The sequence below is a fragment of the Sander vitreus genome, chromosome 1, assembly GCF_031162955.1.
Source record: "Sander vitreus isolate 19-12246 chromosome 1, sanVit1, whole genome shotgun sequence".
In the NCBI taxonomy this organism is placed as follows: domain Eukaryota; kingdom Metazoa; phylum Chordata; class Actinopteri; order Perciformes; family Percidae; genus Sander; species Sander vitreus.
This window is the reverse complement of record NC_135855.1, coordinates 37,457,773-37,473,332: the sequence shown is the minus strand read 5'-3', so window position 1 is coordinate 37,473,332 and position 15,560 is coordinate 37,457,773. Positions and strand designations below refer to the sequence as shown.

The window sequence follows — 15,560 nt, the reverse complement described above, 5'->3', positions numbered from 1 at the left end:
AAACTGTGTACAAACGGACCAGACTGAGATCAGGCAGAGAGGCGACGCTTCGCTAGTCTCGTTTGACAAGTGTTGGTTATTTTAAACTGTTCACCGATAAACACAAGCTATTGGAATTTAACAATGAGAAGGAGGTAAGTACAAACGGTTTTTTTCCCCCCGCAACGGAGTCAGTTTGTTAAACGTAAAATAATAGATATTAGCTAATTGAGATAGCAAGTGGCTAAAGTTAACTGATCAAATTAAGCTAACGCGAACGTCGGTTAGCTCGATCGGATAGGTGAATTCTGTGCGTGGGTTTAAATGTCACTGTTGGTGTCATTGAAACGATGTATTGATAACCGAGTTGAGCATGCTTCCCTGTCTCTGTCCCTGTAGCGAGGTGCTCGCAGCAGAGGCTGTGTCCTGCCTGAATAAAGCGCTCTGCCACCTGAAGGACATCTGGGAGGAAATCGGTATCCCCGAGGACCAGAGACTGCAGAGAACTAACGTTGTCAAGAACCACATTAAGGTGAGACGTCGAGTTCCACACAGCAGCACGTCTGTAAAGTCGTTAAGAAATCGTTAATGGTACATCTGAAATGGTTTATCAGAATCAGGGTTATTGCCAACTAAGTAGCTCATTTACAAGGAAAATGCATCGCGAGCTGTGGGATTATAAACCGGTTTCGACAGAGGAGGGTGGGGGGGGGACTTTTACTTGGACAATCATGAGTGAAACTACGCCATCGAGACATTAGGTTATTAGTCAACAAAGTAGAGCTTTTCATTCTGGGTTGCAACTATCAGAATCAGTTTTATTGCCAAGTACATGCAAGGAATGTGCCTTACTGTTTTGGTGAGAGAAAATAAAAGCACTGCAAAGTCAAGAAACATAAATATAGAATTAGAAAAAATACTATACAAATATGCACAATATATCAGATTTTAAGATGGAAGAGTTGTGCAGGGATGTTCAAAAATATTGACTATGGAATGCACAGAGCTATTTATATGTTTAGATCCTGACAGATAACAGATACTAGGTTTATTTAGCCTGATATTCATATCCTGATAATGAAAAAGTGGGACCAAGATATGCACTGATTAGGATATATATATATGATGGATATATATGATGGACTAAAATGTATTAATCAAACTCTAATATACAGTATTTCATATTTATCTTAGTAATGTCCATAACATTGACAGGTGTTCATAACTAATGAAAAGAGCTCAATCTTCTGTCAAATGATGAATGTATCATTTGATTATGACATTTAGAGTTTTGTTTTTATTACATATGGGCATTCATTTCATTCATGTGATCAGCATGAGGACTAATGGCATCACACAGATGTGGTGTTTGGATGTTTCATCAATTGATCACAAGTGCATAAGTTTGTCTTTGCAGTACAGCCACGGCTGGCTATTTCCATTTAAATTATTACTGTTGCGTTTACTAGCCAATACTAGATGAAGAACGCTGATGATCTCCAACTTTCTGTGCAAGATTGCCCTTCTTTTGATATTTACAAAAACTTGTTTTCACTTGAAGAAACAACGAGGAGGCTTCCAGTCTACAAACTGGTGGAGAAAAAAAACAGTTGAAAACAAAGATGTAGTAATAATTAGCGCTGCAAAGATTAATCAACAAGTAAACTCCAAACTAGATATATAGTGGGATTGGAAAGAAATAAAAAAAAATCTCTATCAATATTAGCCAATATAATCATCACAATGATGAGATACTGATGAAGTATTTCAATATCTACACACACACACACACATCTGTCTGCATAATGCTGATGGATTTGATTGTCTTTGTCCGCCAGAGCTTACTAGACATGATGATCAAAGAAGAGGAATCTCTGAAAAAGAGGCTCATAAGCAGCATTGAAAAATGCAAGGCAGAAATGGATACCCTGTGCCTGGAACTTCAGCTAAACGGGTTTGAGGTAACAACAACTGTAACATCTCCAGTGTTAAAAACACCTTTGTTTTTTACAGCTAGCTGCTAACACTATGATCCATGACGTTGTCTAATTTGTGTCAGTTTAGGGGTCCTTGATGTAAAAATGGTTGGGAACCACTGATCCAGACGATCGAATCGTGAACTTGTTATCTTCTCTGTGTGTTCAGGAGGAGACTGGCATCACCATGCTCCAGCAAGAGAAGAACATCCGCACACAGGTGGAGGCTCTGATAAAGGAGAAGACTCGGCGGATGCAGCAGCTGAAGTCTCTGCTGGACCAGGACCAGGACCTGTGCGACATCCTGTGCTCCATGCCGTACGGCATCACTCCAGACTCTGTTCCCACACCGGAACAGCTGGAGAGCCTCAGCCAGCACATCGCCAACCAGAACGCAGAGAAGGTGGGAGCGCGCTTTCTTACGTCTGCATCTGTTCAGTTATTCTTGTCTGCACGTTACATCACCATACATCTCCGGAGCTGTCACGTCTACCTTCCACGTACAAATGATACAACTTAGGCCACTTGGGACTGTAATCGCGACTTGATACCTGATAATTTGCTGCTACAGAGGGTTATCTTACTCGATTGCTCCAAAATCCGTTGTCACGTTGGGTGATCATTTTAAAATGAGGACTCCTGAATTTATTTATTTGACATATTACAAAAAAAGAAGAGATTGGTTTTAATATAAAAATACATATCAGTTAGGGCTGTGCGATTTCGGCTCCTAGCGATCACAAAAACAATGTTTGTTTTTCTTTTATTTGTATTTTGTTTATTGTTTTCAAAACACTGAAAGTGCACGGCAACAGTTGATCGTATTTTGTGCGCATTGTCTAATACTATTTAAACATTTGAATATATATATTTTTTTTATTTATTTCAAGGGCAATTCAAAAATTTCAACGGGAAAAGTATTCAGGGAAATTTCACAGTTCAAGGGCTTTTCCCTGTTGGTTAGTTTAACGGATTCACAATTTTTTTTATTTATTTTTTAAGTTCAGTAAATGCAACATTTTTCCAAAAGTCAATGACAAATTGTGTTAAATAACTGATTTCGATATTGACCAAAATAATTGTGATTATTTTTTTTAATTATTTTTTTTTGTGTCCATAATGGAGCATCTCTAACATCTGTCATAACAACAAATAGCAGGCCGCTACAAAGGATCAACAACACACTGTGTCATAACCACCGAATCTAATCCTTACTTGACCCAATGGTGGGGGGGGGGCCTGCTCTCGTGGTTTCAGGCCCGGCGACATGCTGAGTTCATGGACCTCAAAAAGCAGATCACCATGTACATGGCGGAGCTGGAGCACATCCCCGAGACCAGCTTCGAGAAGGACGTCGTCTGCGAGGACGAGGACCATTTCTGCCTTTCAAGAGACAATATCACGTCACTCAAACTGCTCGTTTGTCAGGTAAGATCTGTAATGGAGCTCTTCAACAGGGGGTCCGGGACCCTTAGTCAGTTACTGCAGGGAAGCCCCCAAGTTATTGTTCAATCATTTAAAAAAAAAAAATATATCAAAGGTAATATGTCTGAAAATATACATAAACATGAGTCCAACATATTATTAGCAAAACTGTACACAACAGAAGCATAAATTGGCCTTCATGTTGATCCTGCAGCTGGAGGAACGCAAGGCGGAGAACGAGGCGGTGTGTGAGGATCACCGAGAGAAGATCCAGCGGTTATGGGACAGACTGCAGGTTCCCCAGGAGGAGAGGGAGGCCTTCAACGACCACATGGTCGCATCCAGGAAGAGGAACCTGGAAGCGGTGAGAAGATTCGACCAGGACTTCGTAGTCCCATCCATTTTTATTTATTTTTTTTTGCCTGTTGGTGTCGGCACTGTGGCTGCTATTTTCGGTTTAGACTTTATTTTTCTTCCTCAGTTACAAGCAGAAGTTCAGCGTCTAGAGGAGCTCAAACTGCTGAACATCCGCCACGTCACCGACGCCATCCGCTCCGAGATCGCTGTGTTTTGGGAAAAGTGCTTCTTCAGCAGTGACCAGCGGCAGACCTTCGCTCCATATTTTAGCGGTGGGTTCTCTTTTTTTTGACATCTTAGGCAATCTTCACACTTTTTTTTGGAAGCTGCCAGCATCTGTTTTACATCATAATCCTGTGGAGTAGGGCTGAACAATTTTGGGGGGAAAAAATCAAAAAGCTATTTTCCTGCCAGATATTACTATTTGATGCGCGATGATTATTTATTTATTTTTTTGCCACACATTGCACCTTCTACGATTATGTTAAACAATAATAATGTAATAATGAAAGAGGAATAAAAAATGTTAAATCAAATGTTGCACCAAACCTTCAACTAAATATTTCACATTCGATTAATCGCGGTCATCATGATTACCAAAACGATTAATCGTTCAGCCCTACTACGGAGTAAACCCTGTTTTCAAAAAAGTCCTGATGGCTTTTTTTTTTTAAACGCCACCGCTGATGGTTTTTTCTGCAGCCCCGAGTCTTTTTTGAAGTTGGAAAAAGTTAAAGTTTTCTGGGGAAAGAAACCACCCTACGTCAAGCGCTTTTTTTTGACCGCTGGCCTTCTATAATATGACCGGGTCCTCCCTGTTCAGGGAATGACGGCTGGGGGAGCTCTAACGTTAGTAGCACCGCTCCCTCTCTCTGTTCGTTCTCTGGATCGCTCAACCGCTTTGTTTTATCTGACGGGTTGCGCGGTAAATGAGCGGTCAGGTGATGCGTTTCGATTAGCGTGAAAATGGATGCTGAGGCGGTGAAACGGAGGCTGGCCTCTGGAAGATTTATTTTATTTCTTTGTTCCAACCTCCAAGTGGCCTGTAGCTACGTTAGTCATGTATGTATAAATGACTCATTCTTGACAAAAGAGCTGTGTGCGTGCGCACATTTGAATAATGTCGGGCTGTAAACGGGTTCAGGCTTTTAAAAAGCTGTCAATCAAAATGTACTTGTCGGGCTCGGGCCGAATTCTGTCAGGCCTAACTTTTAATGCCCGGTTACAGCTCTAGTGTGTAGGTGGCTTTATAGCAACAAAGACATTTGCGGCTGCTTTTTGGAACCGAAACGCTGCCAGCTTCTTCCTTTTTTTTACTACAGAAGTGCCCTAGTCAACTTTTTCTTGTCAAAAGAAGTCGCCGAGTGTGATCATGGCCTTAGATGTCTTAATCCGAATGATGCTGGAGTTTTTAATTGACTGTTTTTTAGAGGATTTTACTGAGGAGCTGTTGAGTCTGCATGATGCGGAGATCCAGCGCTTGAAGCAGCATTATGAGAATCACAAAGAGCTTTTTGACGGCGTCCAGCAGTGGGAGGACAGCTGGAGACTCTTCCTCGAGCTAGAGGTGAGTACGCTCCGAGTAGACAGACACAAACGCTCCGTCCATCTGAAGGCGCCCCAGTGGGACTAAACCAGAGCCGATTAGGATTTTGGCCGGCTACAATTTTTTCAATTAAAAAAATATGGGATAAATTACAAGATCAAGAAAAGATAAGATAGACTTTATTAATCCCACACTGGGGAAATTCCCTTGTTACAGCAGCTCAAAAGAAAAATCACACGCACATCAGAATAAGACAAATGCTTATTAAATAGACATAGGAAATATATACAAAAAGTATAAGAAATAGAAAACAGAATAAGAGTAAGATGATGACATGCAGCTGTAATCTGAATTCTTTTGAAACTCCATCTTCCATCCAATTGGTCAATAATCAGATTTAGTGTAAAGAGATATTTTTCTAATCTTTAATATATAAACATTGTATATAGTGTTGTGTATTTTTCTTTTTTAAGACGATGCACAAAAACATTACAATAAACATGAATAGGGCTGGGCGATATGGAGAAAATCAAAGGTCACGACATTTTGGACCAAATACCTCTATCGATACCGCAACAATATTGTAGTGTTGACTATTGGTGCTTTCACAAATTTACACAATGAGATCTTTGATACATAATCATCAGTAATGTGGATATAATGACTAAGTGGGTAAAGGCAAATAACAGAACAGTTACAACAGTCTGGTAAGTTGAGAAAATGACATCACTTTACTGTAATGCAGCCTTTAAAACAGGATAAGAAAACACTTGTCATATTACGATATCCAAAATGTAAGACAATATCTAGTCTCATATCACAATATCGATATAATATTGATATATTGTCCAGCTCTACATAGGAACACAAAAAAAGCAATGTACATTTCTTCGTCACGGTGCGGATGGAAATGAATTCTCCAAGCAGCCTGTGGTTCAGTTGAGGAAATGGACTTATTAATGTTCCGCTTTTCACTTTATTACAGGATGAATTTTTTTGTTTAATTTCAGTCCGTGTAGATTAATTTATTCCAGAAACACTGGTGTACGTTTCAGTCTTTGTTATTCAGATGTGAACACCTTAAAAAAACAACAACAACGAATCCCATCATTACACCCCTGAATGTATTTGATTTATCTGGTAACACTGCTGCATGTTAAATAATGGTTTTATTAAAGTCATAATCTGTCTGTCTCATCTTTGTCACTCACAAGAAAAAAGCCACAGACCCAACACGATTCACGAACAGAGGAGGGAATCTTCTGAAAGAGGAGAAACAGAGGTCTGAGCTGCATAAAAGCCTGCCTAAGGTAAGACATTGAGGCCACGTAGCATTTTCTAAACCACGTGTCAAACTCGAGGCCCGCGGGCCGAATCCGGCCCCTTGCAGATTTAGATCAGGCTCGTCTTATCAATTTAGGTTCACAATAGATTCTGGCCCGCCTAGTTGTGCGCCAAACCAGAAACATGGGAACATGTTTTTCAGACTGCAATTACGCGACACTCGGAGCAGAATTTGGCAGATTTGCCGACTTTGAGACTCAGAAATTCCCACAGAAGCAGAGAGTTTTCATATTTAGGCTGTGAAACGGGTTGTAAAAAAAAAAAAAAATGTAATCATTGTTTTGCTTGATTTGCTAAATTCTATGATGGCTAAGGAACTTTTTTTGCTGACTTTTAGAGGGCTTTATGTCGACAAAAAGCGCCAAAAATGTGAGAGAAAAAGAGACAAATTATTTTAAAAAAGTGACAAATGACCAAAAAAACTAAAGAAAAATGTAGGGAAAAAAGGCGACATGCAATAACAAAGTCAAAGATGTCTGACTTTTTCAATGAAACAAAAACATGTCTGGCCCTTTTCCAGTGTGGCCCTTAGTGGAGTTGAGTTGACACCCCTGTAACAGATCTTGTAACAGTTCTTAAGCATTTGACAGTAACTTAACGTCATGTGTATGTGTTTTCTTTAAGCTTGAAAAGAAATTAAAAGCCCAGATCGACGCGTGGGAGAGTGAACAGGATCGAGAGTTTCTAGTAAACGGCCAGAAGTTTCTGCAGTACGTGGAGGAACAGTGGGAGCTGCACCGGATAGAGAAAGAGAAGGAGAAACAAGAGAGGGTAACCAAGCTGCCGTGTTGTATTATAGGCTGTATGTCTGCTGGGAAATGGGTTGACACTTAGAGATTTAACCATTCACAATTTTTCCTGTACAATGAGTTGTCTCGGAAAGGATTGCGATTAACAACATAATTGTTTCTTTCAGTCAAATTTTTAAAATTATTTATGTATTGCTTTTTCAAACAAATAGTTTTGTTGGGAGTTTTGAATAAATCCCAGGATACATCTTTTGTTATATATCACTGGCATGTGACCCAGATAATGTAACAACACAGGTTCAGCCTGTGAAGTAAACAACGGCTCTTTATCATCATCAGGGTTTCCGCGGAGTCTTAAAAAGTCTTAGATTTGCTGAAGAATTGTGTTCTAGGTCTAAAATAATTTTAAACAGGTCTTCATTTTCTATTTTAATGCTCCCGCAGCGCTTTACAATGTTTTTATTATTATTTATTTTTTATTCTGTGGTGTTGTAGTTCTTTCTTCGCTACTCCAAATATAGTTTGCTGTATTACGGCTACAAATGAGACCAACGTGCAACTTATATTGCAGCCGAGTGCAAAGCTGCACGAGTCTCTTTCGGAACAGATTTGATCCTCCAGCTATGGGGACGTTTAGAGACGTATCCAGACTCTAACATCAATGGGTTTTTTTGTTTGTTTGTTTTTGTTTTTTATGTTGTGACATAGGTCTTAAATTTCATTCATAATGGTCTTAAAGGAACACGGCAACTTATTGGGACTTTAGCTTATTCACCGTATCCCCCAGAGTTAGATTAGTCCTTCTCATCTCCGTGCGTGTCGTAACTGTCTGGTGCACCCACTGCTAGCCTAGCTTAGCACAGATCCTGGAGGTAACCGGCTCCATCTAGCCTACTGCTCCCAATAAGTGACAAAATAACGCCAACATTTTCCTATTTACATGTTGGGATTTGTATAGTCAGTTTGTACAAATAACAAGGTCACATGAGACACAGCCATCTTCTAACCGTATACAAACTGGGAACTATATTCTCAGAAGGCGAAGCACTGCTACTGCTGCTACTTGGGCGGAGTGATTAGCACAACACCTGAGAAGCACCGTTGTTACTCTCTGCTCCTCACCACGGGGCTTCTCAGGTGCTGCGAGCAAATCCCTCCGCCCAAGTAGCAGAAGTAGCAGTGCTTCGCCTTTCTGAGAATATAGTTCCCAGTTTGTATACGGTTAGAAGATGGCTGTGTCTCATGTGACCTTGTTATTTGTACAAACTGTGACTATACAAATCCCAACATGTAAATAGGAACATGTTGGCATTATTTTGACACTTATTGGGAGCAGTAGGCTAGTTGGAGCCGGTTACCTCCAGGATCTGTGCTAAGCTAGGCTAGTGGTGGGTGCGCCAGACAGTTACTACATGCACGGAGATGAGAACGGGTATGTATGGACTTATCTAACTCTGGGGGATACGGTGAATAAGAAAGTCCCAATAAGTCGGCGTCTTCCTTTTTAAAAGGTCTTAAAAAGTTTATAATTTGACTTGGTGAAACCTGCAGCAAACCCTGTAACATAAAACATTGAATTTATTTCTTAAATGAACATGCAATTGACAATAACCATCAACAGCCATATCGCCTTAGGACCTTAGCTAATTACACAAAGAAATGACGATTATGTAATAAAAAAAATAATAAATTGCGATTAGACTATCATGTAATCATTGTTACCGGCCTGTTTACACTTCTCTTTTCAAACTCTTAACAGCATCTGAAGAAGAGCAAACAGACGGAGGAGGATATGCTGTACGGAACAGCAGTACGGACCCCCACCAAACGCAGACTCCTCACCACTACTACCCCCAATAAATCACGAAAGGTGGTAAACCCGCTTCACGTTCATGGCTACGCTGTCACTTCTTGCTTTGTTGCACGTTCAGTAGTCGTCTTGCTTTGTGTCACCACTAACCCGCTGCCTCTCTGCCCCTCTCATCAGTTTAACGCGACTTCCAGCATTTCCAGCGCCACGCCCAACAGCACCAGTCGCTCTGTCTTTGGTGGAACTGTCTGTCGCTCTCCTGTGCCCCGCCCACCTCTCTCAGCAAACAAGGTTGGTTTCATTTTCAAGACAGAAGAGCACACGTGACCTCAATTAACGAGAAGCAGAAGAAAACCCCGGCATTTAAAGTGCTCATATTATACTTTTTTGGCTTTTTCCCCTTTCCTTTATTGTTATGTTTTTTGTGCACGTTATAGGTTTACAAAGTGAAAAAGCCCAAAGTCCACCCCAAAGGGACTTACCATCTCCAACAGAAAACACTGTTCACAAACAGCTCTATTGTAGTCCAGCCTTTACTTCATGATGAACGTGGTCACTTTGGAACACACGTTATAATGATCACCTAGCTGCTAGCATGGCACGCCCTCATACTCTGCTTCTGACTGGCTAGTAGTCCTTACCTAGCTACTGAGCATGTGCAACTCCCAACAAAGATGGAACAGAAGTGCGATGCCGCACTCTGTAGCTAAAACAGAGAGCTCAACACACAGGGTGAAAAGAGGAGCTGCAGCAATGTGCAGTACAACAGAAATATGGTGTTTTTTGAAAATTAAAACATGTAAACCTATTCTGATATAACCTCAATTTGTTTTCCTTGGGGTTGTTTTGGGTCTCTGGTCATTTGGTGTCTTTTTGTGTCCCTATGATGTAGTTTTGCGTCACTTTGACATATCACCATTATTATATTATCACCATATCTGTGTCTGAAACGTTGGAAAAGCTTGAGCAGATAATAAATAAATAACACTCAAAACGCTTAAAGACAAAACTTGCTAAAGAAGTCTGACTACAATCATTAGATCTCTAGAAGTCTTTGTTACATTCATTGGGCCCAGGCGCTGCCCCTAAGTCAGAATGATAAACTAGCTTATTATAATATTCATTACTTCAGTCAAAGTGTTTTTTTACTTCTCATTTGTCCAGAAAGTTTTCCTGAGATGTCTGCTGAATGTGATTCCGTGACTATGCTGAACTTACTCTAAATCCTCCGTTCATTCTGATCATTTGAAACATGGATTGGGGTTGTTCCTTCCTTCCTCCATTCATTTATTTTCCCCATTTAACTCTGATCTCTGTGTTGTTCAAGAGGGTAGTTGGCGCCACATGTCTGATGGGATTCTCTCCTGCCGTGTGTCCCCCAGGGTCCAGCAGCACGGATGCCAGCCTGCGGCGGGAAACCGCCCAACCCACGCCTGCTAGGCTGCAACAAGGAGAACGAGGCCCAGCTGAAAGGGAGCCCTCTGAGTGGTGCGTTGCTGACCCCCGCTAGTCCACAGCGTAACTTCAGCATAGCCTCTGTTGCCAGCACATATTCAGAGTTTGTGGTAATTGACACTTTTTGTCTCTAATCTATTTTCTCTGCTTCTTTTTCCTCATTGCTGTGCAGTATTAACACATTTAAGAGTTTTGTAGAGGATGAACAAATGCTAATGATGTAAATTTATATTTTAGAGGGACTTCAACACTGAATCGGTTCAGTCAAGGTGTGTTTGGAATCCTAAAACCTGCTGTAATTCTAACTAATGCCTGTAATCGCATGTCTCTAGTCAAAGGGAAACCCTTTTGAGAGCAACATAACATGCTTCTTTAGCTTAAGCTTTTAGCTTTAATGTGCACATTTAGCATTCAGACTGACATCAGCCCTGCGTTTAAAAAAAAAAAAAACACAAGGGGCTGTGTTCTCTTCAGGTACCGTGGAAGTCCGGTTTGAGTAACGGAAACATGACTTTAAGGGCTAAATACTTATGACAAGTTTTTTTAGTTTTTTAAAGATTATTTTTATGGGCATTTCCACCTTTTTAATCATAGGACAGCTCAGACATGAAAGGGGAGAGAGAGGGTTGTTTGGTGTTTTAAGCCCCTAACGTCGTCTTCCAGGCAGTGCATCATAGACTTCAATGGTAGAAGCTTACTAGCCGTGGTAACAGTGAGCTCCACCACTCCGAGAAGCCGCTGTTGCGCTTAGGATTTTGGGAAGTGTGGTGCTTCCCTTTTACTTTGCCAATAAAACATGTTTTTCTTAAAACGGGTTGATTTCATACAGACTTGTGGCTTCTATAGGGGCATCAACCATCGTTTCACAATCTTGTAGCTTGTGGTAACTCTACCTAGGATGGTTTAGACGTTATAGCTTATAATCGCAAATGTTCACTTCCGGAACCATACCGTTTTATCTATTTGATTGAACAACAAGCTACCTTGGCCAATGATGATGTGCTGTGTCGTGGCAAAAGTTGAGCTAGGTTCAACTTTTTTTGCCAAAGCGTTGGCACGCAAAGAGATCACTGCCTTCTACTGCTCTCTGCTGCCCAGACAGACTGGCCTCAGTCAAACGTATTAGAGGGCATTTTTATACACAGGGCTCAAGTCGGTCTGAACGCAGTCTTACCCCACAGTCACTGACACTCCCACAGCCTTCACAGCTCTGACAGATTGTTGCTCCTACTGTATATCTCAGTCTGTCTAGACCCCTTTTCTACACCCCTGTTTTTCAGTCATCTTTCTCATGTACGTTAGAATAAAAACGTTTCATTTTTAATCAGTAGAGCTGCACCCACAACCTACTGTGACCTGTGTTAAGAAAAAAAACTCGGGAGCAGTTCAACTCATTTCACATAAGTGAAGAAGATCCGGGAGACCTTGATGAATTACACATAAGCATTTAATGAACACTTAATTGAGGAAAGAATTTAGGCAGTAAGGAAACCACAATTTGTGTTATCGTGCTGTGCCGTCCCAACTCTCTGAAGTCCCTGGGCCTTATTTTAACGATCTAGGTGCGCAGCGTGAAGCGCAGGTGCGTTTAGGGCGTGTACAAATCCACTTTTCTAGTTTAATGGCGGAAAAAAGGGTCTGTGTGCCGGGCGCATGGTTCAAAAGGGTTGTACTTAGTGTCTTCATTAATTCATAGGTGTGTTTTGGACGTAACATGCAATAAACCAATCAGTGTGTCATCTCCCATTCTCTTTAAAAGCCAGGCGCGTTTGGACCTTGGCGCGTTGCTATTATGATGGCGGATTTGCTAAGCAGGATGGAGAGATTTTCAGGAGAAGAAACTGAGATACAGTAGCAATATGCCAAGAATGCACCTGAACACACCTCCCTGTAAGACCAGCGCGCAAAGATGGGCACAGGTGCATTTGCTATTTAAACGATGTGGGCGCTGGATGGGAAATGGACAACTGCGTCGGGCTTAAACTAGCAAAGACACTTGCGTCGGGCGTTGCAGTTTGAACTCTTGATGGAGGCTTTAAGTTTACGTGAACCTTCAATGTAAAGATAATGCAGGTGACCAAATATATCAACACAGACATAATGTGTTTACTTCCTCCATGACCTTGGCTTGATGAGACGGCACCGTCTTATCATACAGCTGTTACGCCTCCCGCCTTAGAACTCCACTGCCTGGAAAGGTTATGAGGTTATGTTGGACACCGACACTGTATATGTATAAATGGCTACACGAAAACTGAGTGCTTGATGGAATAACTCGGTAACTTGATACTTTATAGCGTTTCTGCAGTGAAAAGCTCGTCATGGGTCAGAGTTTAAAACCGTATCAGTCCATCTGTGTCTTCTCTATATTTCACACTAAGCCTTCACAGTGTGTTGTTTCAAAATGATTAGAAAATGTTAAGCGGCCTTATTGTTGATTGCAATTGTGCTTCTAAGTGTCGTCCCTTCCCTGTTATCGTCCTATTATTGCATGGACTCGCACCACCTTATTTATCTGAGCTTATTACACCATATACATACATACATACATATACTCTCTGCTCCCTTGATGCTGTTCTCCTGGTCATTCCCCTAGCAAACAAAAAGTCAGTTGGTTATAGAGCATTCTCCTATTCTCCCCTCATCTGTGGACTGGCCACCTCCTACTATGTTAAAGAAGCTCTCTCAGTTGACATTTTTTAAATCTGGATTGAAAACTCACCTCTACTCATTATACTACAGCCAACCATCCTTTTCTGTCCTTCACAAACAAAACCCTTTTCACTTATTGTCCTATGTTGCTGGTTTTTGTATTGTTTATTATTACTGCTTTAATGCTGTTCAATTGTTTTGTTGCTGTCTATTATTTCTGTGTTCCTTTTAAATTGTAAAGTGAATTAAGAACATGTTTACTGGGGATTTTACACTTTAAAGCTTTAGTGCGTAACTTTTTTTATAATTAACGTCCGTTACATTCAAGCCGTTGCCAAATGAGTTGCTACAAAACTAATTAAGACTATCAGCTCCACACAACTCTCTCTGGATTTCTCAGCATGGCTTTGTTTAGAAACTGGTGTCGCCCGGCGACCTTTTGTGCGCAAAAACTCGAGTGAACGTAATGACCTTGGCTACTAGCAAATGCGTGGGGGAGGGGTGGGGGTGCGTCCGCGATCACGGAAGGCTTGTATCATTTGGACGCACCGACCGTTTTCATTAATTAGAATTCGTCATGGGGGAGAGACAAACTACGCGCTCAACACGTTCTCACACTCATGTCGTAAAATATGGACACTTGGTCAGGTGCCTTTTGTCATGGGTGGGCGTACAGGTCTGTGACACGCGGGAGGAAGGAAAAAAGCGACTATAGCAAGCCTGACACGAATCCTATCTAACTGCTGCTCTCCCTGGTGCGTTACACAAACACGCTGAAAGACGCCTTTTTCGTCGCATGATACGCTGACCGCCACTGTCCAAACGTCCTTATTCTACGAGTTCGGAATGAGAACGGGTTGACGCACTATAGCTTTAAAATAAAATTTGATTGATTGATTACGTAGGAGGATTCATCCTTAGCGGCTGCTTTTCTGTCTCCATAGCGAGACCTGTCCAAGGCCTCTGACGCCAAGATCCAGCACAACATCCTGAACTCCACCACCACCAACCTTTGACCTCTCCACTCGGACTGCGTCAGCTAGCATACTCCTTTCAATGAAGTTCTGATTTCCTCTGATAAAAAAAGGATCACTGCCTTTCACTACTATCAGCTTTTATATGTAAATGAATGTAATAATATATTGAGTGTTAAGTCAGTGATAAACAAGGACTGTGTTGTCAGTTGCTGAGTGTCTTGTCGTCAGCGGTCTGTCACTGTCTGCAGGGGAAATAAATGTTTGTATAAGTTAAACTAACACTACTTTGGCTCTCTAAATGTTGCTCATTTTATTGATATGTTAAAGGGTAACTACTGTTTTTTCAACCTGGATCTCTATTTTCCTCTGTTTTTGAGTCTAAGTGACTGATGGGAACAACAATCTTTGACATTGGTCCAGTATTAAGTGAGATCGCTGCAGTCGGCAGCGGCAAAACAAGCTACAATGTAAGTTAATAGGACAATTGTCCAGCTTGTATTTACCTTCACAAAAGTGCTCGTTTTGCCACTGACCGAATCAGATTAATATTCCAAGTGTCTGACAACCTTATGGAAAGGATCCTTTCAGATATAGACCTTTTTAAAACCTCTTTGAGACCTTTCTGTTTAACCAGAATCAGCTCTGAAAGTCGCTAGCGCTAAACCCACCAGACTCCCATTTAAAAAAAAAAAAAACAATACTTTTAGTGTGTATATTGCCAACATATTTTCCACATGTAAATCTGTAAACTATGTTTATTTCAACCAGAACTAGAGTTGTGATGGTTGGAAAACTGGAAAGAATACCCAAAACGGCTTTTCATAGTTTTATTTTGTTTCTGTCGACTTTGAATGAAGTGTATTTTACGATGCCAAAATTACTGTTTATTTACATGGAGTCTGGTGGGTTTAGAGAACGCAATTTCGCCGATGTTTTTATGTTTTTAAAAAAATAAAAAATAAAAGGATCTTACTCTTTAACAGAAAGGTTGACCTCAGAAATCCTTTCCATAATGTTGTCAGACACTTAGAATATTAATCTGAGTGTCAGCAGCAGAATGAGCATTTTTGTGAAGGTAAATACAAGCTGGACAATTGTCCTATTAACTTACATTGTAGCTTGTTTTGCCGCCGCTGCTATCTATCTTACTACTGGACCAATGTCAAAGATTGTTGTTCCCATCAGTCACTTAGACACGAAAACAAAAATAGGTTCCAGGTTGAAAACAAACAATAGTTACCCTTTAACACAGATGTCTGCATCTTGTACTGCACATTCTTTTTTTAAAGA

At 40.9% G+C, this 15,560-nt stretch overlaps 1 protein-coding gene across 4 annotated transcripts; it reads left to right on the top strand.

Moving 5' to 3' along the window:
- On the top strand, positions 1-15,234 carry prc1b (protein regulator of cytokinesis 1b). Of its 4 annotated transcripts, none has more exons than XM_078254443.1 (15): positions 1-134; positions 379-511; positions 1,818-1,940; positions 2,125-2,358; positions 3,213-3,383; positions 3,595-3,744; positions 3,862-4,009; positions 5,168-5,304; positions 6,498-6,593; positions 7,252-7,398; positions 9,136-9,246; positions 9,364-9,477; positions 10,569-10,674; positions 10,879-10,910; positions 14,238-15,234. In XM_078254443.1, the coding sequence occupies exons 1-14, from the start codon at positions 124-126 to the stop codon at positions 10,893-10,895; spliced, it is 1,698 nt and encodes a 565-aa protein (XP_078110569.1). In that variant the 5' UTR covers positions 1-123; the 3' UTR covers positions 10,896-10,910; positions 14,238-15,234. The 4 variants fall into 4 exon arrangements, with proteins under 4 accessions (XP_078110569.1, XP_078110542.1, XP_078110560.1 ...); XM_078254416.1 differs by having other exon boundaries at positions 10,569-10,751; XM_078254434.1 differs by lacking the exon at positions 10,879-10,910 and having other exon boundaries at positions 2-134.
- The last annotated feature ends 326 nt before the right edge of the window (positions 15,235-15,560 follow it).